The sequence below is a fragment of the Brachyhypopomus gauderio genome, unplaced genomic scaffold (genome assembly GCF_052324685.1).
Source record: "Brachyhypopomus gauderio isolate BG-103 unplaced genomic scaffold, BGAUD_0.2 sc40, whole genome shotgun sequence".
Taxonomy (NCBI): domain Eukaryota; kingdom Metazoa; phylum Chordata; class Actinopteri; order Gymnotiformes; family Hypopomidae; genus Brachyhypopomus; species Brachyhypopomus gauderio.
In genome coordinates this window covers 958,029-972,561 of record NW_027506868.1, presented here as the reverse complement: position 1 = coordinate 972,561, position 14,533 = coordinate 958,029, and the positions used below count along the sequence as shown (strand labels likewise).

The 14,533-nt window shown below is 42.2% G+C and overlaps 1 protein-coding gene across 3 annotated transcripts in view; it reads left to right on the top strand.

The window, feature by feature from the left end:
• dgkh (diacylglycerol kinase, eta) overlaps positions 1-14,533 on the top strand; it is a 109,530-nt gene that overhangs the window by 2,233 nt on the left and 92,764 nt on the right. For all 3 annotated transcript variants that reach the window (XM_076985310.1, XM_076985311.1, XM_076985309.1), the window contains exon 2: positions 184-351. In XM_076985310.1, the coding sequence (XP_076841425.1) occupies positions 184-351 (168 nt within the window). The remainder of the gene's footprint in view (positions 1-183; positions 352-14,533) is intronic.

Genomic DNA, 14,533 nt, shown 5'->3' with positions numbered 1-14,533 from the left:
ATACCTCTGATAGGTACTACGTTTAGAAAATGCCCTTTGGATGAACACGATGGTATTCTGTGTAATCGTTTAACATGTTGGACTGAGTTCATGCAGCTGCGTTTAATCTGCTGTGCAGCTCGCGCGTCCCAGAAGGAGCGGCTGTGTTTGACTAACCCGGAGTGCTGTGGCTCCTCTCTTCAGTGTCAGGAGCCCAAAGGATCAGCGAGCACGTCGGGTATCCATCATCATGTTATGGGGGCCGTCGGGGGCTCAGCACCAGTAGACGAGTCATCAGATAGCGAGGGAGAGCAAGAAGGGCCACAAAAACTGATCAGAAAAGTGTCGACATCTGGTCAGATCCGCAGCAAGGTAAGAAAGGAGCATTGACATGAGAATCCTGACATCCCTAACGATGCTTCACTATTGCAATGATTATATAAGCCTACATTCTTGGTACAGCCAGCGTTTAGCGTATTCATTTCATCATTCATCCACATGGAACAGGCTACAGCATTTTCCAGTGAAACATCTGACAGACCAAGAGCACACATCCTTTTACAGAGCGCAGTACTTACACACTTCATGAACACTAAATATAAATGCAGAAGCAGCTCGCTTTTAAATGTTTCAAACCTGTTGATATGCCACTTTTTGAAATGGAAGATTTAAAGTAGGTGACCAATGGTGAACTCTTTTATAACTATGTAGCTTTACTGACCAAGCGTCCGTAGTAGTAGGCACATTTGTTTACCTAGCGTTTGAGTAATTAGACTTAAAATAAAGCATAAAGTGTTATAGCTGGTCAAAGTTCACACACTCCTTGTCCATATACTGGGATATGTTGTATGTTTTACATTGGGCTCTGTGTAATTACTCAAAGCACATCTGATTCTTCCAGTATTATCATTCAATTGAGGAAATTAAAAAATGCTTCTTGTTTCTGGATCCTGACTGGCAATCACTTAGGCCGCCGACTTAGATAAAGTTCTGCATACTTAACTGTGCCACCACTAGCAAGTTCCACTTTTCTGACCAGGATGAGATGAGATCCATTCAATTACTGTCTGCAGCTCTCCAGGTCTAATACATTATTTAAGAAGGTTATATTTAGAGCTTGATGCTTAAGATCTCAAACTGATGCTTGTAAGGCCCCCCTCTTTTGACATGTTAATTAAATTAATTAAAACCTCACCAGGTGGGTAAATGACTCTTAATGAGTTAAGAGGAGTGACACAGAACATTCAAAATGTCACTTAATCTCTCATCTTCACTGTACTTGAATTATATCAAATATAGTGTTTGTAAATCATAAACAGTAAGAGATTAATAAAAGAGATTAATAAAACAAGGCATTTTTCTATCTTCATTCTATTTCAAATGAAGTGAGCTTGACATTAACTATTCTTTCTGAACAATGCATATCTTTTAAATTGTATCTAATATGATTTATTTTTTAATGGTTCATGCACAATCAGAAGAGTTTAAAGAGGTTATTTTTAACTTATCACAGCAAGGTATTATTATTCCCAGATAAGCACAGAGGCCATCCAAGAACATGTTCAGTTTTTATGTGAATGATGCTTCTCACCAGACATTACCCATTTAAAAACAACACTGATATTTGTTATTGTATTATAGAAATAGCTGTATTTGTATTGTACCATATAGTGGTTCTTAGTGGTTAACAGTAGAGAGCTATGTAGAGTAATTTCCTTCTCACTGATAATGATGATGATGCTCTCAGCCCCTGTTGCACGTCCATACCAGACCATCTGCATCCTCAGCAGGAAACAAAGGCACACAAGTCCCAGTTGTTTTTGTGTGCCTGTACACACACACACACACACACACACACACACACACACACACACACACACAAATAAAGAAATAAAATGTTATATATATATATATATATATATATATATATATATATATATATATATATATATATATATATATATATATATATATATATAGGAAATGAGTGTAATGTGAGTGTAACGTGTCATGTGTATCCTGAGAGAGGAGCTGTTCTCTTTTACTGTGTGTTAACGGGACTCAGGTGTGCTGGGCTGTGTGTTAACAGCACTCAGGTGTGCTGGGCTGTGCGCTGCTCTGTGATGTGTGCAGATTAGTGGTAATGGAGCACCAGGCTCAGAGTGCTGTTCCCACTCACTGTTTGCTAAACTTGCCTCTTCATAGAGACTGTCTGTGGCTTCCTGCCAGTGACACACACACACACACACACACACACACTCACTCACTCACTCACTCACTCACAAATACAGTTGTGTAGATACTATGGATCTCCAGGTGTTTTGCCTTGATTTGTTGATGCCATGGCAACCACCAGGTATACGTTCTTCACTCTACTATGTAGGAGCAGAAAGCTTCATGCAGAACTCTTACATGCACTCTGCTAGCATGAGTAACAGCAACGCCAGACGGAAATGAGCCTCAGAAGTTTGTATTTAATGTGAGAAAAATAAATAAAGAGTTGATTCATTGATTTTTATGATTAGATTTAGTTTCTGTAGGAACACTCCTCTTAGCATTTATTCAGGAGGTTTCCCATGTCAGTCTGTTTGTGAATCCTGGTTAGCTACAAAGGCAGCAGTGCTCACTCACTCACTCACTCACTCACCCAGTCATTCACTCTTCTAAGACATAATACAGTATGCACATTATGCAATAAACATTTTGATGAAATATCATCTTGTAGAGTTGAGATTATCACAATATGATATATTTCAAATGTAGTCACAATCAGTATATCTTTGATGTCTATAGACTCATTTGTATATTGCATATTAGCTGAAGTTACCTTGTGTCATTAGGGTACTGTCATTTTACACTGACACTCAATAATGTTTATCTTTTGGGTAGATCTGTCTATAATACAAGAAAATATGTTATAGAGTCAAACCTTATCACGTTATCATTACTCATCACCTCAGTGATATCTGCAGACCTGGGCTTGCCTCTTCAGCTGACCTGAGGAACCGTATCTAGGAGGACTTTTCTGCTCTGCCTTCTGGTGATTTGTGAGTGAGACTGGTGGGTTTGTGAAAGGTTCCCCTGTGGTGGCACAGCTCAGAGCTCCTATCATTTCTGCTCTTCTCAGCGCAGTGAAGGTCCAGACACAGCAGGTGTGTAGTGCCGCTTTCCCGCAGTTCATGTGGGTCAGTCTCTCTCTGCAGCACCCGTGGGTGACTGTAGCTCGCCTTTCAACCACAACTGATTTTGCATATTAAAAGGAACAGTAACAAAAAGCAGAAAGTTTATGCCTCTCCAAATATAATATGTAAATATAGACTTTGTAAAATGAAGTGGAAGTGGAAGTGCACAGAGTAGATATTGTATTTAAGATTCAGTGATGGCATTAGCCTGCACAGCCACCACAGGTCCACTAATCACAAATCCTATTATTCTGAGCAGAGCTGAAGGTGAATACAAATACAAGAAGGAACAGTAACGGTAGTAGCAATACACAGAATAATGCTGGGTAGGCACAATAACCCTAAGTGAGATTGGCAATTCTTCGCAATGTGTTGTGGTGCGTGTGTTCTTAATATAGTCCTATAATAATGTGCTACAGGTGTTAATAGTCAGGGGATGAAGATCTCACTCGTCTGGCTGAGGGGTGCTGGGTAGCGTTCCGTGAATCAAACTGCATGTCAATAAAGCGTGTCAAAGATTTTCCTTGCTTCCAACTCTTTGACTTGAACATTTTTTAATTTACAAAAATAAATTACAAAAGAATTAAATAAAACAGACTATTATGAATGTACTATGTAAATGTACTGTGTTTGTTTATTGTTACCAGCAAGTTGAGAGCCAGGTACCTAGATAAAGAGGGCACTGATACAGGAGTTGGAATCATATCTGATGAGTGCTCTCATTGAGTTAGGAGGAGCTGCTCTATAAGGACTAGTCAGCATTGTTTATCAGATAGTAGGCCTGGAAGTGTAATTGCCACAGGCATGGAGCACATATACACCATCTGTGCAACCTCACTCAATTTATACTCTGCCTGTCTCTGCTCACATTTAAAAGCATCTGGTGTGTTGTCATTGAGGCAGTTTAAGAAGCATAAGCTTCATTGGAACAGGGCTATTCATCTTGGTTAAAATGCTCAGATGATTCATGGCCCTATGGGCTACATATATTGGTCATTAGTGGGTTTTTTACAAATAAGCTCTGATGATAAAATAAGGAATGAAGCCCATAAACTCTGAGCTATTGCAGGGGGTCCCTGGGGATGGAGCATCATACAATGCTGCCTGATTCAGATGTGATTCCCTACTCGTTCACATTGGATGAGTAAAAGAAGCATTACAGAATAAATTGCTCATGGAGTAGGTTGAAGGCAGACAGTATCTTCATTATGGCCTTGGGTGATATATTTCCTGCCTCACATGATTTCATCTTGCATTGCCTGACTCACTGGCTTGCCTGCTCTGTTATGTGACCTTGTTAAGCCCTTATAACCTATTGGCCTAAAATACCACACGTTTAGAGTTTTAGTAGAGTGGGGCACCTGTTCATGGTTACAACATAACAATTGATGCATCAGTCTTGTCTTAAGAGAAAAAGACCATATTCAAAGCCATAAACCAGGATGGGAGGCAGTGTATCTGCCTGTTGTGTGAGTATGTTTGGAACTGGCTTCTTCTCTTGTTAAGCGGGCATAATGGCCACCCTCCCCTATTGACTTTCCCTCTCCCCACGCCTGAACATCCTGACCAGTGTAATTGTTACCTTGTGTGCTGCCTCCTCAATACACAAAGGCTGCATGTCGTTGGAGATGTGAAAATTATGTGGCAACATTTGACAAGGTGTAATTGGTGGACCAGTTTAAGCTATGCTGCAAAGTTTCAGTGAAAGTGGTGTTTTGAACTTGCAAGGCTGGAATAGTGAGGGTGCACTGTAGGACTATTCTTAAGATTGGCTAACACTCAAAATCATGACTGGGGAGTCAGCGTTCCCCTACTGCCCTGTGCTAAAGAACATTTCATTTATGCACCAGTCAATCTCAGAGTTTCAGGTCATCTCTGTATGTGTTAAGATGCAACAGTAGATTTATCAGAACAACAGCAGACTTTGAGATTCATCAGTCAGTAACAAAAGAGATATATGTTGCCCAAATCCATTTATTTGTTCAGTCCTTAATAAAATATATTTGTTGAGAAAATGCACTGAAATGCATTGAATTCTACAAGGCACACCATTTACATTTCTTAATTTGTCTTATATCTATTTTAGATTGAAGCTAAATGAATGAATTATTAATATTTTGACATATCTGATATGATCATCTGATCATGCAATCTTATTATTCAATAAAGAAAACATTCAGTGATAACACTGAATGTTTGAATGTTTCATGTTAGAATATTTCAAAACATTAGTACTTCTAAAACCTTCACAAAATGAAAAAGAAACCATCACTAACATATAAACAAGCAAACCAACCAAACAAAAAACAAAATAAACAATAATAAACAAAATCATGATTGTATCATGGGTGTGTGACAAGGTCAGTTTTAGAAATATCAAATAATTTAAACATGACATATGACAATGGACAGAAAGGTCGTCTTAAAATAGTGTGTGAAAAAGTGTGAAAAATAGTGACATTTCAAGATATTTGTAAATTTTACTATTTACATTTTAAATATATTAGATAACTTTTAGATCACAGTATGAAACAAATGTAGGTTACCATGATATTATATTTCAAATTTAATGTCACGGTGAGGCGGCCCTCTACCGGTCGCCTCCGTCCACAGCGGCTGTTGTTGTTGTTGTTTTGTGACGTCGTGTGCGTCCCTCAGGTGGGCGGAGCCCGTGATCCGTCTCACCTGAGGGTCGTTTGTTTTACAATTGTTCTAGATGTTGTAATGTAATGTTCTAAATGTAGTAATACAGCCTGAGACTCCAGACGTGAATGGGAGGCAGATCCAGAGCCAGATTAAAGGGCCAAACTCAGGGTCGTGTAGGCAGGCCAGGGCCACATCTGTGAGGGAGTCAGATGAAGAAATATAACCAAAATGTACAGATCTAGAAGACATGACACACACACACACACACACACACACACACACACACACACACACACACACACTCAAACAGACAACCTTAGCATATACTGACAAACACTGAATAAACAGGCTGTAGGTAAAAATCAGCAGAACAAAAGATGAAACACTGGGTTTCAATGAATGAATGAATGAATGAATTTATATAGCGCCTTATCTAGATACCCAAGGCGCTTTACAATTGTTAACACAGCTACGTTACAGACAACCAATCACACACCGGCGAGAAGCGGCAGCCAATTGCGCACAGCGTACTCTCTACCGGCATCCACAGCCCCCTGGGGGAATGAATGGGGTGCAGGAAGGGGAGAGAGGACAGACCCTAGTGGCAGAGCACCATCCACCACTGGGCACACAAGCACACACACATTCATGCACACACACTCAGACAACAACTTGTTTTTATTTAACAGAGAGAGACACAGACACAGACTCAGGGAGAGACACAGACTCAGGGAGAATTTGTCTGGGACTGCCAATTTACCTAACCTCCATGTTTTTGGACTGTGGGAGGAAACCGGAGATCCCGGAGGAAACCCACGCAGACACGGGGAGAAAATGGAAACTCCACTCAGATAGGGACTTGAACCCAAGACCCCAGTGCTGAGAGGCAAACGTGCTAACCACCAAGCCACCATGCTGCCCGAGTCTATGCATGAGTCTAAACAAGGAACACCTGATTACAATAATGAGGAGCCAGGTTACAAAACACAAGGAGGGACTGAAACTGACAGATAGCACATGGCTACATAAACAAAACAGTCTTGACAAGTGGGGGCACAGCTAGATGTGACACAGCCACTAACATGTAAGGGTTGATTGTTATGACAGTTTCCAGGGCTTCTAAAACATTTTAGCTCTGGACCTAAAAGAGAGATTTGTTGACTGCCAGGTACCCAAACTTTGCAAAATACGCCCTAAGTTCCTACAGGTTTTGTGAAACCAAACTGTTCGGTTAGGAAGCAACACTGATTGTGAATCAATTTCACCTGCTATTGTGCAAATGGAACAGACAACAGGTAGAAGTGAGAGGCAATTAGCAAGACACCCCCTATATAGGAGTGGTTCTGCAGGTGGTGACCACAGACGTTTTCTCTGTTCTCATCCTTTCTGGCTGATGTTTTGGTCACTTTTGCATTTTGTCAGTTCTCTCACCATAGAGCAAGCATGAAAATGGGTCAAAGGTGAGAAGACAGGGGTGCGCTAGTGTACGGCAACAGGTAATGCCACTGGGGTACTGCGACAGTACGGCCATAATAGTAAATTTACCAAAATTAAAGCAATACTGAAAAGTGGCCATTGGAATGCAGAGTGCGGATTAGTTTACTTCTCACTTTAGACCTGCGGGGACGCTGGCGAACGTTCCAGGAGAAGCGAGTAACTAGCAGGCTACTATGTTTGTGAATGTAGCAAAACGGTGACAGAAGCTACAGCAGCAACTAAAAATAATAGCAACATAACAGCAACAGCTTAGTAGCTTTCACATGGCAAGCCTTTTGTGACACGCTCTTCCCTGTTAACTTCTCTCATGATAGTGTCGCGCTGGAAAAAATTGACCTGTCTTGTCAATGGATGGAGCCAGATGCGTAAACGTGAGAAGCCCGCTTTCGCCATTCCAGATGGCTCAGTCAAAACCATTACGTCTTAATGAACCAATAAATAACATCAGCAGCAAAAATAATAATAATATCACCGGATGATATTCCAGTGGAGGCATGGAATTGTTTGGGAGAGACAGCAGTGGAGTTTTTGACTGGGTTATTTAACAGAATCTTGGAAGGTCAAAAGATGCCTGAGGAGTGGAGACGAAGCATAATTGTGCCGATTTTCAAGAATAAGGGTGACGTTCAGAGCTGTAGTAATTACGGGGGAATAAAGTTGATCAGTCACAGCCTGAAAATCTGGGAAAGAGTAGGCTTAGAGGAGAGGTAGAGATCTGTGAGCAGCAGTAGGCCTATGGTTTCATGCCAGCTAAGTGCACCACAGATGCTATGTTTGCTTTGAGAGTGTTAATGGAGAAGTATAGGGAAGGACAGAAGGAGTTACATTGTGTGTTTGTTGACTTAGAGAAAGCTTATGATAGAGTACCGAGACAGGAGCTGTGGTATTGTATGAGAAGTCAGGAGTAGCAGAAAAGTATGTGAGGGTAGTGCAGGATATGTATGCGAACTGTGTGACAGCAGTGAGATGTGCGGTAGGAATGACAGATGGGTTTAAAGTGGGGGTTGGACTACATCAGGGATCAGCCCTGAGTCCCTTTCTGTTCACAATTGTCATGGACAGACTGACGAACGAGGTTAGGCAGGAGTCCCCTTGGACTATGATGTTTGCTGATGACATTGTGATCTGTAGTGAGAGTAGGGAGCAGGTGGAGGTGAGCTTGGAAAGATGGAGATATGCTTTGGAGAGCAGGGGAATGAAAGTGAGCAGGAGTAAAACATAATACATGTGTGTGAATGAGAGGGCAGACGGTGGACAGGTCCAGTTACAAGGAGTTGATTTGGTGAAGGTTGACGAGTTTACCTACTTAGGGTCGAGGGTACAGAGTAATGGAGGAAGTGAAAGAGAGGTAAAGAAGAGAGTGCAGGCAGGGTGGTGTGGATGGCATAAAGTGTTTGGAGTGATCTGTGATAGAAGGGTGTCGGCTAGAATGAAAGGAAAGATCTATAGGACAGTAGTGAGACCTGCTATGTTGTATGGACTGGAGACAGTGGCACTGACAAAGAGACAGGTGAGGGAGATGGAGGTGTCTGAGATGAAGATGTTGAGATTCTCCTTTGGAGTGACAAGGAAGGATAGGATCAGAAATTAGTTTATTAGAGGATCAGCACATGTAGCATGTTTTGGAGATAAAGTTAGAGAAGCGAGATTGAGATGGTTTGGACATGTACAGAGGAGGGAGGAGAGGTATATTGGTAGGAGGGTGTTGAGGATGGAACTTCCAGGCAAGAGGAGGAGAGGTAGACCTATGAGGAGGTTTATGGATGCAGTGGTAGAGTATATGAGTGGCTGGTGTGTCAGTGGAGGACACTCAGGACAGGGCCAGATGGAGGAGTTTGATCCGCTGTGGTGACCCCTAAACGGGAATTGCCGAAAGTAGAAGAAGAAGAAAAGAAGCGGCGAAAATGAGTGTAAAAAATACCAGGTTTCACGTGTTTGTACTTTGTCACAAAAGGCTCCTAACATGGGCTAAAGCACAGGGTAGGCTATCAAATGACAAGAGTTTACAACTTCATCTTCATCCTTTTCAGCCTTGGCGCGAATGTCATCCTCACATGTCCCTGGATTCAACAGTTAGAACTACAGAGACACAAAAAAAAATCTTGTTTCTTATTATATGCCACCATTAACTACACAGGGTTGACGCGAACTTAATAGGCCTATCTGTCTACCTATTTTTCACAAGAGCCTGTGGCTAGCTCTAACAGTGTTCAACGCAAGCTGTAGCGAACAGCAGTAACTTTGTTTTACCTCAAAATATGAAAAAGATTGAAACCATTACTAACCCAATTAAATCCACTGGGAAATGTACGATCTGGTAAATGTACGCTCTTCTGCCTTGTCCCCGGCATCGATAGCACTAGATCCTGCTTCTCATCCCGCTTAGCAATAAATGAATAACATGAATGACGTCACAACATGAATGAAGAATGTTCGTATGATTGAAACACATTTTGGCCCCTATGATGTTTCTGGGCGGAAATTGCTGGCCACTGTGTCATTGAAATTGCCGATTTCAGAAGTGCTCTGTTTGCTTATTAAGTCAATATGATAATAATTAGGCCTGTGTTGAAAAAATCAATTTTCCGATTCAGAATCGATTCGCATGATGATCTGATTATCGATTCGTACGTCCAAAGATCGATTTTTTAGTGAACTTTTACCCCCGCCTCGTCACTGAATTCACGCAGGCGTGCTCGGTCTAACTAACTGTATAATGACTTGGCGTCGGACAGTGCCGGTAACGACGATAGTCAAATCGGAAATCTAAAAACAGAAGGACAGTTTATCCAGTGTCAGTGACTATTTACAGTCCGTGTCACTGACCGTTTACCCAGTGTTTTTACAGTTTAAAAAAAGTTTAAAATGTTCTTGTAACATTGAGCGCAAGGCGATGGACGAGACAGAATCCTTTGCACTTTCCAAATCGTTACGTTTATTACATTTACCGAAGCACAGACAGCGCACATAAAACACGTTTACATAGAACATGTGTGACTCAAACAACGACGAGCACAGGACGCTGCGCGAGCGCAAATTAAATAGACAAACCACATCAACCCCACGTGATGACGAGACGAGCCACAGGTGAGAACTATCACAAGACGCACCCGCACCCACGGAGATACACCGACGTTAACACGCCCAAAGACGCAGACGACGTTAACACGCCCAAAACGGAGGGGTCGGGGACCGTAACGTGAGAGTTCTGTTCTTATATTCTCACTTTAAAGAAAAATACACGTTTACATTTTATACTTTCAGTTTATTAAGTGTGAGGACTTTTAAAATAAAAATGCATTTGGTAGCAACAGCTTTTGGGTGAATTCTTAATTATTTCAATCATAATAATAATGCACTGGTTAGTGTCCCAGTAGGAGCCCACTGTTGCAGATATAGACACCTCAAAGATGTCCTCTGTTTATTGTCCTGGATTACCTTTCTTGAAGGTAGATTTATGATGACCCTTTTCACCAGTCTTCCCGCCATCAGTAACTACCAACTACCAGTAACTATTTGCTGATTAATATTGATATAATACTAGTTTTAACATGTTGCTTCTGCACACAGTCAGGAAACAGCTCAAATACATTTTTAATAACACTAAACCCCGAATTGGATCGAATCGGATCGAATCGATTAAATCTGATTAAATCGAAAAAAATCGTTTCTCAATCTTCAGAATCGGAATTGGATCGATTCTTGGAATATGAATCGATACCCAGCCTTAATAATAATAATTATATATATATATATATATATATATATATATATATATATATATATATATATATATATATATATATATATATATATATTTGGGGTGGGACGCGATTAAAAAAATTAATTTAAGTTTGAATGATGAATGGATCAATGAACATAAGCATAAACTTCAACATCTTGCTTATTTTTCCACCAGTCTACTACACAGACCAATAGAGTGCAGAAAACAAAGCAAACAGTTTTCAGAACACTAGAAATTCTGACCAAAAATCTTTAATTTTGGGAGCTTTGCTCGGGATACTGGAAGAATAAGAAGAACTGAAGTAAATCATAAGATGTTTTTAATACCATTTTAGATGGTAGACTTTCTTTAATTTCCCAGGCCTCTGCCACAGGCATCTCCATAGTGCCTAGAAGTGGTCTTCTACATGCTCAAAGCAAATGACAGGATCTTCGATTCATCATCTATAACAGGCGTACTCAACTAAATTTGTCCGCGGTCCAATTTTGGCAGATACCTCTGACCTGAGGTCCGTTGCGGGGCGGGGTGGCAAACGTAAGTTGTTGAGTGGGGGGGGGGCTGTGAGCTGTCACACCAAGATTATTCTTGTAGCTAACAGAGGTCCAGTGATCCCCAGTCAGAGCCACATTATGAGCTGTCACACCAAGATCATTCTTGTTGCTAACAGAGGTCCAGTGATCCCCAGTCAGAGCCACATTTGTGGCGCTCTTCAAAATAACCTGTTTTACTTCACTTTCCTCATCATACAGCTGCTGGATTTTCTTCGACATTGTCTTTCTGGACGGCAGTTCGTAACTCGCATCAGCTGACGCAATTTGCAGCACTTCTTGTAAAGCCTGGATTATACTTTCACTAGTGACCGTAGCGTGCGACTCCGCCCACCTTGCGCGAACCTCCGCGAACGGCGGAGGCGTTTAAACTTGCCGCGTCTTCGACCACAGAGAGCGTCTACAGTCCACAGCAATCCATCTCGCCACTGAATTGGTCAATTTGTCTGACGTGGACTTTGACATTTTGTTTCTTAATTTGAACCCCGACATATGGTCGAGTGTTGACTGGCGACACTGTTTGCTCGTACTAGGAATACATTTAGCAGCTAAGTTATCATTACTGACCTACGCGTTAGCACCAACATGTTTTGCATTGAGGTGGTAACGAAGGGTGGAAGTGCTACTGTGATAAGCGAACTCCTTCCTAGATAAAGTGCAAATAACACTACACTATTTGTGTTTGTACTTCCATCTGGAAGTTTCTTATATTTAAGTTTCCCATCGACCAGCATAGCCTCTTCAGTCATGTCCATCATGATCTTATTGTGCATCCATATAATCTGTATGTCTGGAACTCGTGCACTGAGAAACATTCCACGGTGCAAAAGTGTCTCATGCGTTAAATGCGTTAATTTTTTTAGTTCGTTAATTTCCCTGTAATTAATTAATAAAATATCTCCCGACCTCCGCCCCCTCGGATCTACACGTCACCCTTTTCAACTTAAAAACGGCAAATTTCATGAGCTGACAGATTTTCATGCCTGATAGAGGTAGCATGATGCGGTGTCTACAACCCACAGATGTTGCTCAAGTAGTGCAGCTCATCCAGAATGGCACATCAATGTGAGCTGTGGCAAGAAGGTTTGCTGTGTCTGTCAGCAGCAAAGTGTCCAGAACATGGAGCAGATACCAGGAGACATGGAGCGGGCTGTAGGAGGGCAACAACCCAGCAGCAGGACCACTAACTCCTCCTTTGTGCAAGGAGGAACAGGAGGAACAGTACCACATCTCTGCAAAATGACCTCCAGCAGGCCACTATTATCCATGTTTCTGCTCAAAACTGTCAGAAACAGACTCCATGAGGGTGGTATGAGGACCTGACGTCCCCAAGTGGGGCTTGTGCCTACAGCCCAACACCGTGCAGGGCAATTGGCAGTTTGCCAGAAAACACCAAGATTGGCAGATTCGCCATTGGTGCCTTGTGCTCTTCACGGAAGAAAGCTGCTTCACACTGAGCACATGAGTCTGGAGACGTGACAGAGTCTGGAGAGGTCACAGAGTCTGGAGACGCTGTGGAGAACATTGTGCTGCCTGCAACATCCTCCAGCATGACCGGTTTGGCAGTAGGTCAGTAATGGTGTGGGGAGACATTTCTTTGGAGGGCAGCACAGACCTCCATGTGCTAGCCAGAGGTACCCTGACTGCCATTAGGTACCGGGATGAGATCCTCAGACCTATTGTGAGACCATATGCTGGTGCAGTGGGCCCTGGGTTCCTTCTGATGCATGGCAATGCTAGGCCTCATGTGGCTGAAGTGTGTCAGCAGTTCTTGCATGATGAAGGCATTGATGCTATGGACTGGCCTGCCCGTTCCCCAGACCTGAATCCAATCGAGCACATCTGGGACATCATCCATCAATGCCACGTTGCACCACAGACTGTCCAGGAGTTGACTGATGCTTTAATCCAGGTCTGGGAGGAGATTCCTCAGGAGAACATCCGCCGTCTCATCAGGAGCATGCCCAGGTGTTGTCGGGAGGTCATACAGGCACATGGAGGCCACACACACTACTGAGCCTAATTCCACAAAATTTGGAACATTTTATTAATTGAAATCTAGGATGTTTTATTTTAGTGCTCCCTTTATTTATTTTTGCAGTTTATATACATGTGTGGAAGCAGCTGTTAAGTACAATCTCTACATTTCTACTTTATACTGCAGTATAAATGCATACTGCCATTACTGGACTATCTATGTATGTGAGTGTGTGTACATACACTCACCGGCCACTTTATTAGGTAAAACTGTCCAACTGCTCATTAACGCAAATGTCGAATCAGCCAGCCAATCACATGACAGCAGCTCAATGCATTTAGTCATGTAGACATGGCCAAGACAATCTGACGCAGTTCAATCTGAGCATCAGAATGGGGAAGAAAGGTGATTTAAGTAACTTTGAACGTGGCATAGTTGTTGGTGCCAGACGGGCTGGTCTGAGTATTTCAGAAACTGCTGATCTACTGGGATTTTCATGCACAACCATCTCTAGGGTTTACAGAGAATGGTCCGAAAAAGAAAATATCCAGTGAGCGGCAGTTCTGTGGGTGCAAAGGCCTTGTTGATGCCACAGGTCAGAGGAGAATGGCCAGACTGGTTTGAGCTGATAGAACGGCAACAGTAACTCAAATAACCAGTTGGTACAACCAAGACATGCAGAAGAGCAACTCTGAACGCACAACACATCAAACCTTGAGGCGGAGGGGCTACAGCAGCAGACGACCACACCAAGGGCCAATCCTGTCAGCTAAGAACAGGAAACTGAGGCTACAATTCACACAGGGTCACCAAAATTGGACAGTAGAAGATTGGAAAAACATTGCCTGGGCTGATGAAGCTCAATTTCCGCTGCAACATTCGGATGGTAGGGTCAGAATTTGGCATCAACAACATAAAAGCATGGATCCACCCTGCCATGTATCAACGGTTCAGGCTG